General features: G+C 44.4%; 1 protein-coding gene across 3 annotated transcripts in view; it reads left to right on the top strand.

Moving 5' to 3' along the window:
- The window catches only part of TRIM29 (tripartite motif containing 29), a 53,146-nt gene that overhangs the window by 26,969 nt on the left and 5,769 nt on the right, over positions 1–20,408 (top strand). The window contains exons 3-8 of one of the 3 annotated variants that reach the window (XM_081172592.1): positions 2,180–2,413; positions 3,752–3,950; positions 11,937–12,023; positions 13,557–13,649; positions 16,779–16,880; positions 17,117–17,193. In XM_081172592.1, coding sequence (XP_081028718.1) covers positions 2,180–2,413; positions 3,752–3,950; positions 11,937–12,023; positions 13,557–13,649; positions 16,779–16,880; positions 17,117–17,193 — 792 coding nt within the window. The remainder of the gene's footprint in view (positions 1–2,179; positions 2,414–3,751; positions 3,951–11,936; positions 12,024–13,556; positions 13,650–16,778; positions 16,881–17,116; positions 17,194–20,408) is intronic. The other 2 variants (XM_081172593.1, XM_081172594.1) reach the window with 2 other exon arrangements.

Genomic DNA, 20,408 nt, shown 5'->3' with positions numbered 1-20,408 from the left:
TGTTAAGGTGTGCTGAGAATTGCTAGGAGACTCCCTCAGAAAACTCCAATTCCCAAAGTTCCCTGTGAAGAGGGAACTTAGTGTCATTGGCCCGGTCTTGTGGGATGCTCTCCCAATAGAGATTGAGCAGCGAGGTTCTGCTTCAGCTTTCAAATGCTTGCTAAAAACATTTCAAGTCCACCAGGCTTATGCAGGCAATGAAAACAGATGCTTTCCACAATAGCTAGATGATTTCTGATATTATTATTATTATTATTATTATTATTATTATTATTATTATTATTAAATATATACCATTGTAAACTATTCTCACACGTTATTATGAATAGTGGCATATCAATATTTTGTAGCTAACTAAATAAATTTCAGTGAGTCTACTCTGAGTAGAACCAGCATTAGATACAGCTGGAGGCTTCCACCTTCTTCTGCCTTGCTCTTTTTTTCTCCTCACTTCCATTTCCTCCCCATATGGTTCTCCTAAGATGTCATTTTGCTTCCTCCGCTCATGTTCTCACCTCTTGCTCACTTTTCTTTTCGAGTATCTCTTCAGGGCCAGACCAACCGCATGGACTAGAAGTGGGGTGGGGGGGAGAATAGGCCCATACATCTAACTTGGCAGAAGGTCTGGAACACACAAACTCGTCTCACACTCCGGGGACTACCCAGCGCATTTAAATTCTGTGCCTTGGCTCCGCCAAAGTTGTCTGCTTATCTCGACTGCCAGAGCTCATCCCTGAATATCCGAGGGTGTTGCAAAAATAAAAAATCATGTCAAGCAATATATGCAAAGCCGGCTTTTTCTGTTTCCAAATCGCAGGAGAACACCTGAGCATGGGAACTTCTATTATATGGATTCACTGTGCCCCATGTTAATGTAATCTTCATTCTTTTACTACTTATTACATTTTTTAAAAAAAATAAATAAATCTCTGACCTACCGCAAAGGAGCTCAGGGTGGCATGCTTGTTTATTTATTCCGTATCCTCTACCCATTTTATCTTTTCAACAACCTTACGAGGCAGGACAGGCAGGGAAAGTTTGTCTGGACACTCAGTGAGCTTCATTGCTGAGTGGAGCTCTGAACCTAGTTCTGCATCAGTTCTAAGCCAGTCTTCCCCAACTTGGAACTTCAAGATGTTGCTACACCCACTAGTGCCCTCGATGATCTGAAGGGCACCAGGTTGGCAAAAGTCTGGCTTAAAAGTCTCCCCAGGGTTTCACAGGACTCCTGATTCACAGGGAGACGACCAGAATGTTTTGAGTGCAGGATTTAGCTGAGAATCTCTGTGTGGGTGGAAACGTTCTCAGTAGAAACCGCTAACGTGGTTAGATCAGAGGAAACCTGGGAAGCTATCAACTGATGATGATGTCATCTTGAAGTGCTTTGTTATACCTCTGCCCTGCAGGTTGTACTGTGCACAAAAGCACCCTTTCAGACTTATCCTTGTTCAGCTATTCTTAATAATCTAGACCAGGGTGGGGAAGCTTTTTCTAGTCTGAGAGCCACATTTCCTTCTGAGTAGGCTTCTGAGGGCCACATGCCAATGGTGGGTAGAGCCAGAAGGAAAGTGGATGAAGCAATAAATATAAATTTGACTTTCTGTCAACTTTCTAATCATGCTCACATACCCCTCTCTGTCCTCCATCTAGACAAGCAAAAGCATCATCAAAGGTGAAGGATACATCCTGGGAAAAAACACTCGGGGTATGAAACAAAGCCAAAGAGGGCCAGTTGGAGAGACCTTGAGGGCCACCTTTGCTCCCGCCCTGGCTTGAGGTTCCCCACCCCTGATAGGATGGTTTCTATATCGGATTCTGCACACAATATAAGTCACACCTGCGAGGATACACTTTGCATGAAGGTGTCTAGAAATGTCAGTGACATAACACTGAAATGACCAGCCTCCACCCTCCCATACGTTTCTAAAACATGCATTCAGGAAATTGAACTGGTGCAGCTTTTCCTGGGCATCCCACATCACACTCCCGGTGTGGGTCTGCAATTTTCAGAGCATCCTTGCACACAGAAAACTAGGGCATCAGGGAGAAGGGGTTTGGTTTTGCTCTCTACCAGTGATGGGCATTTCGTTTTGTGACAAATGTCAGCTCCAGCCATGCAGAGAAAAAGCTTTGTGGTACATGAGTCAGCGCATTTCTCTCCCCCTGTCTCTTCATCTAGAACTTCACCACCAATGAGAAAGCCACGGTGGATCAGCATTTCAAAGAGCTGATCCGTGACCTGGAGAAGCAGCGGGACGAAGTGAAGGCCGGTTTGGATCACAGGGAGAAGGTTGCCGTGGAGAACATCAAGGAGATTGTGGAGGAGCTGGAAGAAAGGGCCAAACTGTTGCAAGAAGACAAGGAGACCAGGGAGCAGATAGGCCAGATCAGTGACTCAGTGCTCTTCCTGCAGGTATGCAAGGCTGTTTTTTCTCCCATGCTGACTGTGGTGGCTGGCGCCTATTGGGGCTGGTAGGGCAGAAGGCAGGGAGGCCAACACTAGGTGAAGCTAGAGTCAATGAGCTAATTTTGTCTCCATCCTCCTCCCCAGTGCAGAGTTTTACAAGAGCAACACTGAAACTTAGGAGGAGGAAACAGGGGCGAAGGAAGGCGTAGTGACACCTGGGACAGACATCACTACGTAGGGCGCATGTGTGGCATTGCTACGTATGGCGCCATAGGTAGCGACATTGCACATGCGCTGTATAGCAGTTTTTCGCCAGCGTCGCTCCAGCGCTGTACGGATGGTGCCGGGATTCCTCCGGTGCCACTACAGCCGCCAACTGTCCATACGGCTCTGGAGTGGCATGGTGGCAATCTGCTAAATACAGTGCATGTGCAGTGTCGCACGAATGCGCTGTACGTAGCAACGCTGCACATGCGCTATATAGCGGTTTGCTGCCGGCACCGCTCCAGCGCTGTACACTGGGGAATTATTATTATTATTATTATTATTATTATTATTATTATTCCTTCAACTACCATCAGCCCCAGCTAGCATGGCAAACGAAGATCTAACTTGCAATCCAGTGACATTTGGAATGCATCATACTGGCTACCTTTGATATGTTTGCTGTCTTTTTATTTCTAATAGAATTACGTTCAGTAGCATAGTGGCAAATTCAGAAATACAGGGTCTGCTCCTGGTGATCACAGCCATACCCCCTCAGAGGCACATGCCTTCCATAATGATTCAATAAGCTTATAATTATACAATAATTATTAGGGATGCATTGCCATAATCAATGCAGGTCTCCATGAGTTGCCATTCAGCTAGATCTACTGTTTTCTGTACATGTACATGGGCAAATGTTTAGGAGCACTCCAGTATCTTATTTGGCAGAGACTTAAGTTGCACTTTTCCATTGTACATAACAGACCCTTTGCATCGTTTTCTTGAAATGGATTAACCTTGTATTTTCAGTGTTCCTAAATCCCTAGCTTTGAAGTAGACAGTGGCTAGAAAGCTCCTCTTTCATGGAGATTGAGTAGCTCTAGGACGCTGGAGACAGGGACCCTGCTGCAGAAATAGTAATCAGTCTTTGACACCCCCCCCCCCCGCAACCCTGGATCACTATAAGATCTTCTATTGAACTCAAGGTGGCATATCTAGGATTTCTGAGTGGTCCATCAATATTTAGACCAATGACCAGACCTAGGCCTGCTTAGCTTCACCCCAGCGGCTTTGTCCAGACCAAACCCTGCTCCTCCTCTGTACGCCACTTCTGTTTATTGCTATTATTCCTGGCAGGAATTTGGAGCAATGATGAGGAGCTACACCATTCCACCATCCCTGCCGACATACAGCATCCTGCTGGAGGGAGAGAACATGAGCCCGTCTATGGGGATACTGAGAGATGACCTCCTGAACGTGTGCATGAGACATGTTGAGAAGATCTGCAAGGCAGACCTCAGCAGGAACTTCATCGAGAGGAACCACATGGAGAACGGTAAGGGGAACTTATTCCACTTGGCCTTTTAATTCAGTTTAGAGGAGGAGACATGCACAAGATTGCACTGAGAAGTTATTCACTATCTTTGGTCTTTTATCATTTGAAGTATACTTGGAGCTCAAACTTGCAGAAACAATTGTAGAACTTTTCCTCTTTATTTGCCCAAAGCAAAGGCATCCTTCCTGTACACTTTTTTATTTTTTGAAAAGTCTTTATTATTTCACCCTTCAATGCAAAGGTTCCCCAACCAGCTCAAAATACAATGTTTTTTAAAAACCGGCAATAATATTATCCAAACCAAAACTAATGATAAAAGTTCTGCAGATGAAATGTAGGAGCAGCTACATAAAAGCAGAGCTTAAACCACAGTTCTAAGAGGCCTGGGATTTTATTTTATTTTAAAAGTTATTTCACCTAGTGACAAATGGAATTTATTTATTTATCTATCTATCCAGTCATTCTTTCATTCTTATATCTCACCCTTCCTCCAGTCTGGAGCTCAGGGTGGCAAACAACCAATAGAGAAGCAATTATGCAAAATAAGACATCGTGTAAACCACAAAGTTGCAGCAGCAGCAATTCAACAGCAAATAACATCAGTAAAAGCTTCACCAGAAAATAGTTTGCCTCATTATACAAATGCCTGGCCAGTATAAAAATATTTACAGCCTCCCTGTAAAAACAGCATCACTTACCTCTACCCTTCCATCTTAAGACACAGGATGTCTTAAGTGAACAGCTGAGACTTCAAAGTGCAATACTTAATAAATCATGCACCAATTTAGCTAATCAGTAACGGTGGAGCAATAAAAATGCAACAAATACAGCAGAATAATCACATCCAGTAAATGGAATGTAGTGATTTCACTTGGCTATTATGGCTAATAGCCACCAATAAATTTCACCTTCATGAGTTTGTCTAAGCCAAAAGTGGGGTACCTGGGGCCTTCCAAGTGTTGATGGACCCCAACTCCCATCAGTCCCAGTCAGCACGGCCAATAATCAGGGATGATGGGAAAGTCCAAAAACATCTGGTTGGCCACATGTAGGAATGGAAGAATCTACCAATTTCAGTTTCTCTCATTTTCTTGTTTTCACCTGTCTTATGTTCAATTTGCCCCACTTCTGAATCAGTTTGCAAAAATCTACACGAACATTTTTTATATATTTTGTGCACACACACCCCAACACACACATTCCTGCACATTCCTTTTGCCTAGTGTATACATTTCTGCAAGTTATCCCTCTAAAATAACACATTTGGGTGCATTGCTTCCATTAATATATATACTGTTGTGCACACTTTCCACTAACACATGCAGCTTTGGGTTGACAAAGAATATCGCATAATTCAGAGAAGTGCAATTTTGAAGGACAGCTGTGTTTAGGTTTTCGTGTTGATTCAGGATCATGTGGATCAGCATTAAAGTGTAAACTAATACAAATCTTTTCCCCAGCCCAACACTCAGTTTCCCTGGCACACACACCCCAACACTACGCCCCTGAATGGTTAGTGTGTTGAACTAAAACCTGGGAGAACTAAGTTCAGATCCCCACTCAGCCATGAAGCTTACTGTGTGACCTTGGACCAGTCACTGTTTCTGAGCTTGACCTACCTCACATGGCTGTGTAGGACATGTTGAATTTTTCAACTTTCAAATTCCAAAAATGAGGTGTGCTAAAAGTTGTGACATGACTTGGGAATTTGGAATATACAGTGATACCTCGAGTTACATACGCTTCAGGTTACATACGCTTCAGGTTACACACTCCGCTAACCCAGAAATAGTGCTTCAGGTTAAGAACTTTGCTTCAGGATAAGAACAGAAATTGTGCTCCGGTGGCATGGCAGCAGCAGGAGGCCCCATTAGCTAAAGTGGTGCTTCGGGTTAAGAACAGTTTCAGGTTAAGTACAGACCTCCGGAACGAATTAAGTACTTAACCCGAGGTACCACTGTATTTTGGTTAAATTAATATTATTTAATTTTGCTTGCTAAGTAAAAAGTGTGGAGAATTGCATAAAGTCGTTAAAAATGATTGCCAAGTACTTGCAGTTTTATTAATTATTTTTATTTAGCATTACCTGACATTTACAGAAGGTAAAATTAAAAATTTTTGGTTTTCAAAAACTAATTTATGTGCTTCTTCATCAAAGGTAGATTGGCCAAGCTAAATGTTGTCCAGTCACAAAAACAATAGGAGATTTGAATTCCTCAAAACATTGCCCCAAAACATATTGTTAAGACCTCTAACTGATTCCACGCACACCCCAAATTAAGTTTCACCTACTAAAATGGCACTTCTCACAGATGGCAGAAATTAAGCAAGAAGCTGAGGTTCTTGGAGCAGAAGGTGGGATATTTATTAAATAAATGAATGAATGAATGAATGAATGAATGGACAATGCAGTGACCATCAGTAAATAGATCTTCAATTAAACAAATAAATTAATATAAGCACCCAAGATTTCCAAATAGGTAACCACATGAAATTGACACCTGTATGAAATATGTTTGCAAGTAGCCAGGTCTGTGAGATCCTCAGACCATAGAGGGTGGGGATATATCCTCAAAGTATAATTCTCCTATCCAACACAAGGGATGATAAGGGGCTCATGAAGCACAAAGTTGTTTTGCTCTGTAAATGACTTGCTTCCCTTTGTCAAAACCAAACTGACTGCCAATTCATCCAAAATTATCCTTTACAGCACAAAAGGGAAATCGTCCATTCAGATGTCAGTGTTAAAACATCCGTGGCATTTTGTTTTGGTTGCAGTTACATTCTTTCCCTGCTGATGCTGTGAAACACAGTAGTTCTTAATCATTGCTTATAATTCACGTAATTTCTGGCCCCATGAAAACTGCTGACAGTTGTGAGATGTATTACCCCCTTTTTTAAAAAAAAACCCAATCCAATAATGCAGGGAATATAAGGCCTTAATCTGTTTCATGTCTCAGATACTTATCTGTAAAATGGAGAGAATATTTCTCCACATCACGAGGAGTTGAGAAACCAAAAATATGAATTAACTCTTGGCAGCTCCCAGTCCTGAGAACCAGATAGATGCCTAGATAGATCATCACTGGGCCCCCAGACACAATCTACTTTGCCCAGGGCAGAGGGGCTGGCATTTATGTGAGAGTAATGACTCTCACCACCTTTCTGTTTGCGTAGGGAAGATGAGGAGTCAGAGAAAGGCTTCTATCGCAGGGAAAGGTCTTTGATGTGGCTCTTGATGAAGGTTGCCATGGAAACCCCAGATCTTTATCATTTCATTAAGATCTGTATCAAATATGCCTCTGTTTGTTCCTTGGCAAAGGGTCTTACAAATCTCTCTAGGCTTCAAACACATCTAACGTGCCAGAGACATGCTGAAACACTCTGGTGCAATAATAAGATACGAGGAAGCAGATCAAACATAGAACTGAGCTGAGTGCAGTCATGGGTACAATCTCATCTAGCTTTCTGAGCCAGCATTTTAAAATACCCCCAATTTAAAACTGAAGATCAAGAAGGGTGCTAGAAAGGGAAGGAGGCATATTTGGGCAACATGTGCATCAGGAACAACAAACCTGTGGCTTTCTGGATACTGAGGGTCTCCAGCTTCCATCAAGGTCAATGATCAGAGATGATGGGAGCTGTAGTCCAACAAGCAACTGCTGCTGGGCCATGCACTAATTTTCAGGACAGAGCCCACACAAATCAGCAAAAGGGGACCTTGAACCGTAAGGAAGTATTAAGCCTCTGGAATCGGTAGCACAAGAAACATGGTTAAATACATTTAGATTGTCCAAGGTATGTCCAAAGGCCTGCACTGAAGGGACCTTTTGTAGTTGTGTAGGAAGGGAATTTCATAACTGCGGGGCCACCACTGACAAGGTCCTTTGCTTGTGAACTTAGTAGACTGTATTTGTGGGCCTCTGCAGCTGATTTTAAAATATGGGGTGCAGCTCATCTGAGTGAAGGTGGTCCTTGAGTTAAACAGCCCCCAAATGTTTAGGACTTTTAAGTAGGGGCTAGGAACCTGTGGCCCTACAGATGTTGTTGAACTACAACTCCATGATCCCTGACTGGGGCTAAAGTCCAACAGCATCTGGAGGGCCACAGGTTCACCACCCCGGTGGACAACCCTAATGGGTTTATTTTATGCTCTGACAAGAGGAAAGAGCAGCCTATGACCCCAGGGAGCTTGAAGTTATACCACCCACAATAACCTCATCCCAAATCCACAGGAGCCATATTCACACAGCCTCACCTTTCCTGTCTGTAAAATGGTGACAAGATTACTGGCCTGCCTTATAAGGCTGCTGCAGCAGTTGATGAGATAATGTGTTCAAAGCACTGGGAATTTTTTTTTAACCCACCCCATAAGTATATTATTAGTACAGTGGTACCTCTAGATGCAAACGGGATCCGTTCCGGAGCCCCGTTCGCATCTAGAAGCAAACGTAACCTGTGTCCATGCATCTGTGCATGCGTGGCTCACGTTTTGGCGCTTCTGCACATGACGTCATGTTGAGCGTCTGCACATGCTCAAGCGGCAAAACCCGGAAGTAATGTGCTCCGTTACTTCCAGGTTGCCGCGGAGCGCAACTCGAATGTGCTCATCTCGAAGCACATTCAACCCGAGGTATTTCTGTACCAGGAACAAACTAATATATGAGACATAAGTTCCATTTATGAATTTTCCATTGCCACTGTGGATAAGTATATCTGTAGTGCTATCCATGTGCATGGATCTTTGCAACACATAGTAGTTGCACTTTTAGTTAACCCACTGAAATGGATGAACCTATGCTAATCATGTATTTTATTCTATGAACTACCCTGAGATATTATGATGAAGGGCAATATATAAATCTAATAAATAAATAAATAAAATCATTTCTATTAACTTCAGCGGGTCTTCTCTGAAGTAGGCCTAGGACTGTCTATAACCCCATGGTTTGTTTTTGGGTTGTTGTTTTTTACTCAAAGCAGTATTGAGGTGCCCCAGTGTGTTTCCCCATCACAAACCATTTCCATTTCCTATAGAAGAAAAGAGCATACTGATGCTTCCCCCTCAGTAATTAATAGTAGCCTTGGAAGGTGACAAATTTATGTCAGGAAAATGACCCCATCAGGGCATGATGAGTGGCTTTTATAAAAAAGGAAAAGAATTTGGAAGCTGTATTCAGGGATTTCCCACATCACATTAAGCTTAGACTTTATTAGACCAAACATATCTCCCCATGTTGCTTCTTAGTGAAGGTTATGGAAATTGCTCTTCTTTTTGGATGGAAGTAGAGCCTTCTGCATCAAGAGAATTTATACTTTCCAAATAAATGACCAGGGTTATTTTTTCTTTCCCTGCTGGCAAAGTATTCAGAGACTTGGGCCACATCCCTAAAACCACCACCACAGCAAAAATAATCCCCTTTTAACTGTGCCTCAGGATGAGGGAGAAAAGGGATTCAGTTTGCATTTAAAGGTGAACACACTTTCTGAAGCAGTGCATGAACCAAAACACACCCATCCTTTGAAATTGACACTTCTCTGAATTTTGCAACGTAATTCTCCAGTCAAGTAATATGTACAAAAATACATACAGTGGTACCTCTGGTTATGGATTTAATTCATTTTGGGGTGCCATGTGCACCCAAAAAAATTGATAACTAGAGGCGCCACTTCTGCGCACTTGCATGGTGCAATAGAGCACTTCTATGCATGTGCACGGCATGCAGAGCACTTCTGCGCATGTGCGAGTGGCAAAACCGAAAGTATACACTTCCTGGTTTGCCGCGGCCATAACCTGAAGATTCTGTAACCTGGAGGTTATGCAACATGAGATACCACTGTATAATGGAGTAAAATGTGCATAAAAGGTAAAGGTAAAGGTACCCCTGCCCGTACGGGCCAGTCTTGCCAGACTCTAGGGTTGTACGCTCATCTCACTCTATAGGCCAGTAGCCAGCGCTGTCCGCAGACACTCCTGGGTCATGTGGCCTGCGTGACAAGCTGCATCTGGCGAGCCAGCGCAGCACACGGAACACCGTTTACCTTCCTGCTGGTAAGCGGTCCCTATTTATCTACTTGCACCCAGGGGTGATTTCGAACTGCTAGGTTGGCAGGCGCTGGGACCGAACGACGGGAGTGCACCCCGCCGCGGGGATTCGAACTGCCGACCATGCGATCAGCAAGTCCTAGGCGCTGAGGTTTTACCCACAGCGCCACCCGCATCCCAGCAAAAAATGTGCATAGGAATGCATATATTTGTGAAAATGTCATCCAACACTCCCACCATCATATTAAGGGAAATTGCTTTGCAAAATTGCCTATATTAAGGGGAAAAGGCACACAAAAATATGTATACAGTATTGAGATAAATTCACACTAAAATGCTGGTGAATGTTCATGAGGGTTTTTTTTCTAAAGGCAAACTGTGGAGAATCCAAAATTGACAGAATCACTAATTGACCCTTCACATAATAAAACCAAATCTGAAAGGTACTAAAGTAGCAGGGTTTCTTTTTAAGAAGTCATGTGTCCAGTTTAGGAGAGAAGGGTTGTGTCATCCACTGCCATCCATCTACACTCATCCAAGACAAAACTCTGTTTGCTCCACCTACTTCTGTTCTACAAAAGAAAGGGGAACTTTAGCACCTGGTTCTGTAAGTGGTGTCTCATTCAGAGATGCTACAATGCAATTTTCACAGCTGGCCAAGTCTGTGGGGAGTTGCAAAGAGTGCAGATAAGTGGATGCCTTCTCCAGCAAGGGTTGGAATAGCAGAAAGAAGGCAGAAGGAAGGGAACTCTGCTGGAACTGATAATAGATGTTAGTAGGTGGTCGTAAAGTACAGGTTAGGTCACAAAATGCCAGCTTCCGTGAAACACGGTTTCCTCCCGATCAGTGGGATTTCTGCATGGGGACACTCATTAGATCACACGGCACAATCAGATGCACTTCTGAGTTTGAACCATTGATGCTTCCCAGTGACAGATGCCCCAGTGACAGCCTAGAAGAAAGACCTGAGTTTCCCTTCAGGCTCAGCTTCGCACATCCTCCTTAGCCATTTCTGCATAGTTTTGGCTAAGCCAGGAGAATGGCTTTTCTTTTTTGAGTCTGAATGCCACATTCCCTGGTGGGCAACCTTCTCAAGGACTGCAGACCCTTACCCTTGTACGGCAGGTGATATTTGAGTTTGTTGGTGTTTTAACCTGAGCCTGCCTAATTTTCAGTTTCCAAATCAACCTGTTTGTCAAAATGCAGCTTTGAAATTTGGGGATTTTGCAGTGCAGTTCTCCAACCCCACAATGCACTAGATTAAGCAGTGGCATCAAAACAAACTTATTAGTGAAAATAACCAACGAAGATGCATTTGAGTAGGGGAAAATGCTTGGGGAAAATGGGCACATGAGTCAGATCGGCATATATAAATGCGCTTCTTATAAAGTCATACTAAGAGGCTGGTGAATTTTCACGAGGATTTTGCTGCAGAATAATTGCAAATTTCTGCAGGAATGTGGAGGACTGAATTTAAGGCTGGAAAAAATGTGAAAGAACCAAAACTGATGGATCCTTCTACCCTGACACACACAAACTTACACCTCTTGATCCTCCGTCCAGGCAAGCAAGAGGAATTATGACAATTCAAAGGCACATTTTAGCCAGGCAAAATAACTCAAGGTGGTTGTGGAACAAGGCCAATGAGGGTCCCAGCTCCTGACCTAAGGATCCCCAGCTCTCTCAAGAGCCAATAACCAACCACAACCTTTGCTCCATGTGCCAGCTACATGCAACTCAGCCCGTGATCCTGCTGTCATCAAGTAGCAAACATCTTAATATGTATCACAATCACAAAAAGAACTTTGTGTACCTGATGAGTCGTCTGGGGTTCAGCTTCTCAGTCGAGACCCAGGGAGCTACTCCTTGCTTCTGTGCTTTTCCCCTCTTGTCTTATGGTTGTTATTCCTCCTCCCCCCATTCCTGCTATGAACTTTCAGGCGATCACCGTTTCATGATGAACAACTACTCTGACTGGAACCAGCCAGACAGCATGAAGAGGTTCTCCATGTTCCTGAATCCAAAAGGTATGAAGCAGAGGCTAGCCAAAACTACCTGCCTGGTTACCAGTTTTGTTGGTGTGAGTGTTGCGAACTGCTACAGCTTTATACATCAGCCGTCCCAAATCTCCAGATCTTGATGGACCACAACCCTCATCAGCCCCAACCAGCAGAGTCAATGGTCAGGGGAATGATGGAAGTTGGAGTCCTCCAACACCCAGGAAACACAAGCTTGGAGAAGGCTGTTTTATACTCATGGAAGGATCTGTGTTGTCTCAGCATTCAGCACCCTTTTGTCCCCCTTGCCATGTACTTTTCCTCAAGGCCATTTTCTTTCTTCACCTGTGCCCCCCTGGCTTCATTTGCCCTTAGTGCCATTTCATCTGATTTGTTGACTGGCAACTAATGATTTTTCATGGAATGCTAGAGTCTGTTGGGTCCTTGTGAGGCCATCTAGTCTAATTCCACTGTGGGGTGCAGGAAATCCATAGATCAGGACTATCCTCAGCAACAGGTAGCTGGCCACCCTCCGCTCAAAGAACCTCCAATGAGGGAGAGCGAGGTCATTGGTTCCATTGTTAAATTGCTCCTAACAGCAGGAGGGTTATTGTATTGTTCAACCAAAACCTAACCTGTAACTTAAGCCCATTACATTTAATCCTGCTCTATGAAGCAGCGGAGAACAAGCCACTGGAATTAGCGAATAATTCTGTGCAGGTAGTATAAATTCATTCTTTTGATTCACCCCTGTGTATTTTACTTTGAACATTTCACAGTAGTAGAGAACCAAGCGAGACTTAAATGTCCTCTTCCTAACCCGTTTGGAGGCCTAGATGGCATATAGAGATGATAAATAAAGAAAACCATTTCTTTTGAGGCTATTTCAAACTTCTGATGGCTCTCGAGCAAAGAGCAGCTTAACCTGCTCCATCTCTCTCTTCCAAAGCCAGAGTCTCGACATCCCCAAGACAATCAGTCTGAGAGATGGAGCATGAGTGAGTAAATGAATGTAACTAATGGCTACTCAGGGAGAGCTTTGGGTCATTTGGCTCAAAAGCTCCTTTGGTGCACTAAGGAGAAGGATGGACAGTTTCATTCACAGGCTGAACTCTTTCCCCTGCTAAGAGTGGGTACATTATTTCTGATTCTAAATCTGCTGATTGGATTGTTTTTAAGATGGCAACACTGGACAGATCCTACAGGTGGGAGGGAAATGTTGTGAACCTGCTGCATTCCCTCTTCTCCAACCAATAGCCAAACCAATAAGGAAAAGTTTAAAAATGTTAGAGGGAGGTTTGCATAAAGTGCCTATATTAGTGAAAATAGCATACAAAAAAATGTAGGTGTGCATTAGGGGAGATTGTGTGTGAACTAAAATGCTGGTGAAAATTGAGGGCTCCCCCCCCAAAAAAAAGAAATAAGTGCAGTGATGCAGAAATTGTGCCAAACTGAACTGAAGACTGAAACTGAAATAGACAGATAAGTCCACCCCTAGCAAATCCTCAGTCACCTAATTTCTTTTCACACCAACTAATTCCTTAACTGAATTCTCTCATCTAGGAGGAAACTACAACACCAGAGCCTGGGAATTTTCTGCCTTGCAGACTGCAGAGGAATCCATTACAGCAGGGAACTCTGCTTACTCCCTGAAAGGTACTACTCTTCACACCTTCAGTGCTGCCGCTGGTGGTGCACCACTCCACCTTACCCTGTCAATTCCCTTTTACAGAGTTGCTATCTTTTCATTCACCCCTGGAGCCATAGCTTAGCAGGAGAGCATCTGCTTTGCAAGCTGATGGTCCCGGGTCCAAGCCCTCAGTGCTTTCATTTAAAAAGAAAAAGCATGAGCTAGCAGGACCTCCCAAAAAACACTGCTGCCCAATGCTGGTGATTTAGAGCCCCTGAGAGGGGTGAGAAGGTCTGGCAGGCAGTGTGGAGTAGAAAGTCAGGATGGGTTCTTTAGTTAGAATCCTGAAAATTAGGACAGTCAGGGGTCGTAGACCTTTGAGGATCTCAGGCAGAACCCAACGAGCAGAGGAGTTGTTCCAACAAGAGCACTGACTCAACTGAGCCCTTTGATGCTCCCTAGGCATGACAGCTCATCTCAGGCTCCACCCTCCTGCTGAAGAATGCAAACCCTTAAAGGGCCTGGAGCACAGCACACCCTCACCTGCCCATGACCTTGAGCTAGACACTGCATGTGTTAGCAAGCAGACCCATCGGAATGCAAGGACTTAAGGGATGAAAATGCACATCCCTATAATGAATCAGGCTTGGGGCTGATATTCTCTACAGGTCTAGATTTAGAGGTCTTGGGTCCAGGAGTCTTGGGCTTGTGGGAAGGATCTCTGGTTGCTGAACTAAGGCTCAATGTCTCCTTGGTCAGTGCCATTAGGTTTTCACCATTTGTACCTGTGTCTAGGTCAGAGCTGGACTTTGTATCATTAGAGTAGACCGGCCTTTCCCAGCCTAGTGACCCAAAGCTGTTTTAGACTCCAACTCCCATCAGCTGCAGGCAGCATTGCCAATGGTCAGATATGATGGGAATTGTAGTTCAGTTATCTGAAGGTCCCATAGTTGGGGGAGGCTGGAGAAAATAGTCGTGGTCCTGATCTTTCTCCAGCTATCCACTGGAAAAGAATGGATACATTCTCTTATAATACCAGAACTTGGGGTCATAGAATCATAGAATTGTAGAGTTGGAAGGGACCATGAGTGTCATCTAGTCCAATCCCCTGCAATGCAGGAATCTTCTGCCCAACGTTGGGCTCAAACCGTGACCCTGAGGTTAAGAATCTCATGCTCTACTGACTGTGCTATCTCCATCATCCTACAAAGATGTCTATTGGAAGATTCATGACAAACAAAAAAGAAAGTACTAAGTATTTCTTCACACAGCACATAGTTAAACTATGAGGTTCACTCCCACATGGTGTAGTAATGATGGCTGTAATGGCAGTTTAGACAAATTCATGGAAGAATAGGATATCAATGGCTACTAGCTACACCAACTATGTTCTACAGCTGCTATCAGATGCAATATGCCTCTGAATACCAGTTCCTGATACTCACAAGTGGGGAGAGTGCTGCTGTACTAAGGTCTTTCTTGAAGGCTTCTCATGGGCATCAGGTTGGCCACTGTGATAAGGGGATGCTGGACTAGTTGGACTGATCCAGCAAGATTCTACTTATGTTCTAAGATGAAGCAATGATCTGACACAGTATAAAGCTGCATCGTTAACCCTTGGGTTTAAATAATAAAATCATTGTTATTTATCATGTCAGTTATATGTTGAAGTCAGTGAGTGGCCCCCAGTGGGAAGCTGCTGACCTGACCTCCCTGTGGTTGAGTTGTTGCTGCATGCCGGGATGGAAATAGGGAGGGGCGAGGTGGCAGAGGTTGGTGGGCTGGAAACAAGCCAGTTGAGCCATTCTGGTGCTCGTGCTGGTGAATTTGTACCATGCTGACCCCTTCCCTCCCTCCCAGTATGCAGCAGTGACTCAGTGGGAGGACGGGCAGGCAAGCAGTGTAATGCCCCTTTGCCATTCACTACAGCAAACTTGCTCCTTGCGCTTCAGGCCCATCCAGATGAACCTGTAAATACTGGTGGGAGCATCTCTTGGTGAGTGCACACTGCAGTTTGTTACGGCTCTGTGCAAGCAGCTACACCGAATCCCAGCATCACCATTTAGCAAACATTACACGAAACAACACCGGGAGGTGGCAAAGACAAATCACCACAAAGGATCCTTCCAGGGCATTGTAAACCAGACCTTATTGTGTGAACGCCTCCATAAATACAAGTCAGTGAGTCCCAGAGCAGGATACGCAGAGAGTGCAAAATGGAGAGGCCCTGTTCCAGCAAAGCCTTATGCACAGCTCTGCACAGGGTAAAAATTCAAATTGAGAAGGATTTTTTACAGGAATGTGCAAGCTAATTATGGTAATGCCAGAAATTAAAGCTAGCACTCAATTAAAGAAATCTTAGCCAAGTACACACATGTGTTTTACTCAATTAATTGATAAATAATTGACAACAAGTGGATATATTTGCATATGGATAAAAAGAATAGTTCTGAGGAAGAAGCATCCTTACCCCCTTTTTAAATGAATCACGGATATGTCAGTATGTCAGTACAGGGACCATCTCTGAAGTTTTCTTTCCTTTGAAAGAGAGAAGATGGGAGGTGCTTATTTTAAAGCAGTGCTTGTCTTCAGTTTTTAAAACAACTGCCAACACCACCATCATCTGCTGGACAATTTATCAGAGACACCTCTTTAGTTGTTAAAACGGTTTTTGAAAAGCAATTAACCTAACTGATTAATCAATTAAATATTGCACTTCTAGTGGCAGAAATCTTTGCAGGATGAGGTCCAGGACCCATTTAATCTGCAACACTGGAAAATTTGAGGAGAACTTGGCATCAAGGTTCATGCCAGTGAAAGCCACAGAAATTTGTTTCTTATCCATTGTTTCTTGATTCCAGTAGAGTTCTTCTTGCTCTCAATCCTGCTTTTATTGAAGAAGCGACACCCAAATTGTAGGCTCTATGCTCCCCCACCACTTCTTAACTCAAAGAAGTGCGTGCCTCCTACTTAGTTACTCTTGCAATGGAGCAGATTCATCCTGTCTTTGTGCCTATGGTAGGGACTATTGCTGATTCCACGATCTGCAGCCCTGGCACAGAGGCTCACAGGATCTGGCCAAAATGTGCAGAGATTTGTGGAGAGAAGCATTTTCTACTCCACCTCAATGTAATGTTGCTTCTTCTATTTTCCAGTGGGCAATGGGACCAAGATGCCTTATCAGTTCCCCCCAATTGGCCAGAGTTCACCGGGAGATTTCAGCAAGCAGTCCGACGGGAGCCTCTATACCAAGAATGGTACTTTCAGGGCTTCTATGAGTTCTTCCCCCTCTCCCTTCATCCTCTCTTTCTGTCTTTTCTCTGGGAAGATATTCATTCCAAATGCCCCAGTTTCACCTGGCTGCATTGGAATTGCTGTGCTTTTCAGCCTTATGTTTAAACAAGGTGTCCCTCTAACTCTGGAATGCACCCAGCGGCATGCAAGGGAGGTTCTTCTGGGAATAATAACCACAGATGCCTTGTGTCTCCTCCAGCTTACCCTTCCATTGTGAGGCACCAAGCCACTAAGGTGCAACCTCAGACATGGAAGTCCTCCAAGCAGAGCATGCTGGTAAGTCATTAGACCTGCGCTTTTCACACCTTCCACCCAAAAGGCCTTCTGGGCTGCAACCCTAACCCTACTTACCTGAAAGTAAGCTCTGTTTAACTGAGTGGGATTAAGAGCATAAGAACATCTGTTAGGGAGTCTTTAATCATAATTCCTGAATTGCAGCGGGTTGGACTACATGATCTCTGCGGTCCCTTCCAACTCTACAATGCTATGTTTCCATGAGTCCTGCTGGATGAAGCCAAAGGCAGTTGGACATCCTGTTCATACAGTGGCCAACCAAATGCTCTAATGGGAAGCCCATGAGCACAACCACACTCTTCTCACTTGTGATTCCCACCAACTGGTATTCAAAGTCACACTGCCTTCAACAACGGAGACAAAATACATGCATACGTTGCACTGTAAATCGAGGACAGGGGAAGAACTCCCCCCGTCCATTTACAGAATTTCCATGCCACCTTTTTCCAACACGAAATCTCCTAAGAAACACACAGTATGACAACCACCATCATCAACCATCAGAAAGTGTTGTTGCTATAGCTCTAAAAAATGCAACTGTTCCCAAAACAATACACAGGTAAATGGTCAAGAACAGAGACAAATGTGCTAGTTGTCCTAGCTTTTGAAAGGAGCAAGCAATTATTCACCTACGTCTGAGAGGATGACAGGGATGGAGTCATGCGGGTCTCTGGTGGGAGGGCATCCCAAAATTCTGGAGCTAACTGTAGCCTTACATTGGTTGACAGCATGAAATATGGGACGCTCCACCTCTTTGGAGGATCTGGCTGGCTGGTTAAATGGCCCTCATTCTATTTTGTAGATGTTGGCTTCCACAAGGGAGTGACAAGTCTGTGTCCTCTGGTCAGGAGGGCTCTGAATAAGCTACTGGTGCTTAACCACCAAGAAGGTAGCCTGACCTTCATCTGAGTCCTCAGCTGTGTGCTGCAAAGCCCTCAAGTCATGGATTTCCCAAAGCGGTTCCACAAGAATACTAGTTATCAAATAGGGCTATAAAGTGATAAAACACCAGCTCTGGTACAATATCCTACCTCCCCCCTGCTCTTCCTCACGTGCTTCACATCTACAGAGGAGAAAAGGACAGCACGATTCCATAGACAACTCAGGATTTAGAGAAAGTGATTAAGGAGGATCAAAGAAAGAGATAGTGGCTAAGCTCTGTTGATGAAGCGAATCTTGATTGTCGGCTGTTGTTTTTAATAAAAATAATTAACTGCATGGCATCCAGAGAGAAGGCAGGAGGCTTGCAAATTTCACCATTCTTGGAGCATGACAGTTTGGCCTAAGCCTTTCAAAATTATGAAGAAAAAATATATATTCTTAAACTACTTGAGAACACTGACATCCGCAGCCGGTATGATGTGGAACCTTTGGCCCTCTTGTATGCCTAATTGTTCATATGGATAGAAGGGATGGAAGGGACATTGCTCAGTGGTGGAGCATCTCATTTTCATGCAGAAAGTCCCAGGTTCAGCCCCTGGCATCTCCAAACAGGGCCAGACAAGACCTTGCCTGAAGCCATGGAGAGCCACTGCCAGCTACTGAAGACAGTATTGAGCTAGCTTGCTGTTTCCCAAACTTGGGTATCCAGCTGTTTTCAAACTACAGTTCCCATCATCCCTGACCACTGGTCTTGCCAGCTCGGGATGATGGGGGTTGTAGTCCAAAAACGGCTGGAGACCCAAGTTTGGGAAACACTGAGCTAGATGGATCATTGATCTTACTCAGTATAAGGCAGCTTCTTGTGATGGCTCCCAGGGGATGGAGGTGTTATCCCTGGTTCAGATGCCTGATCCAATCACCCAAGTAACTTTTTCTGACCCACCACAAGACCCCACTGATTTTTGGTGGAGTGTGTTGGGGAATAAATTAGACACAGAACTGTGTAGTGGAGCCGAGCACCCTGTTGGGGATGGCAACCAGCCCATCCTTGCTTAGCAGAGCAATCATTTTATGACTGGAGTGGGGGGGGCATTAATCTCCTCCTCCACAAATCTGCATGGGTATGTCCTGTGTGCGTGCAAGAGAGTATGTGAAAAAAGAATGTGGAGTAATCACATATACTTTGGGCAATGCCTGCCACTGGCTTCCTGGGGATTGGCCAGGGTTGAATGCAATCCTTAGTGTAATTTGCTAGATTATCTGGGCCATTTTCATCTCAGTTGGCCACCCAAACTGGGAATATGCTCTAGAGTCTCCCGCACCTCCAGAGGGAACTACAGCTTGTTCTCAATTGGGCCTGGAGTCCAGGAAGGACTGCAGCTCAGTGGCAGAGATTCTGCCTAGTATGCAGAAGGTTGTGGACTCAATTCCCAGTGGCTGAAAGTTGAAAGGCCCTGGAAGTGTGTTATACTGAATCAGACCTTTGGTTCCTTTAGCTCACTCTTTTCTGACTGAAAGTGGCTCTCCTGGGCTTCAGATGGGGAGCACTTTCAGCTCTGCCTGGTGATGTTGGGAATCATATCGGCTTGCAAAGGATGTGTTTCTCACCTGAGATGGATCCTGCTTGATCTTGGAGCTGCCCCTGTTGCTAGAGTAGCTGGCATCTTCAACTGACGGGCTTCCAAGTTTTAAGAATATACAAAGCTGTTGTATGCTGAATCAGGACCTTTGTACAGCTAGCACAGTCTTACCTACGCTGAATGGCAGAAGCTCACCTGGGGATGTTCCCAGTCCTATCTGGAGATGCTGAAACAGGTTACAGCCCTAGCAACTGCCCAGCTCTACCATCTTCCTGCACTAACGATGCTAAGTTGGCCTTCTATGTATATTCAGCAGCTAGAGCCATTTGGTCCTTGAATTGCAGTTATACCCAAAAGCAAACAATCAGGCTGATAAATAAAGAGCATTAAATGTCCCAGAATAGATGTACTTCCACTGGACTGCTGAGACTCAGCAGGAGCTTTTATGGTCTACTGGGCCAATAATCCTGCTTTTAAAGCTGCTTTAAATATGTATTTGAGTAATCCAGTCCTTAGAAAAAGGCCTGTAAACATGAGTCCTAGCAGCCAGCGGCACGGCTTGAGGAGGCCTGTCCCACCAGCCCATTGAGGGTTATTTAAAGGGTAGCTGATTCCCCTCTTTAATTAGGTACAAAATTGGCACCATAAAGCAAATGGCTTTAATACTCTAGGCAGTGCTGAACAGCAGGAACTTGGAGGGAGAGTGATGCTGAGTGAAAGGGCAGGTGGTTCCTG

Source organism: Podarcis bocagei (assembly GCF_964188305.1).
Source record: "Podarcis bocagei genome assembly, chromosome: 15".
Lineage (NCBI taxonomy): Eukaryota > Metazoa > Chordata > Lepidosauria > Squamata > Lacertidae > Podarcis > Podarcis bocagei.
This window is presented reverse-complemented; position numbering and strand designations above follow the sequence as displayed.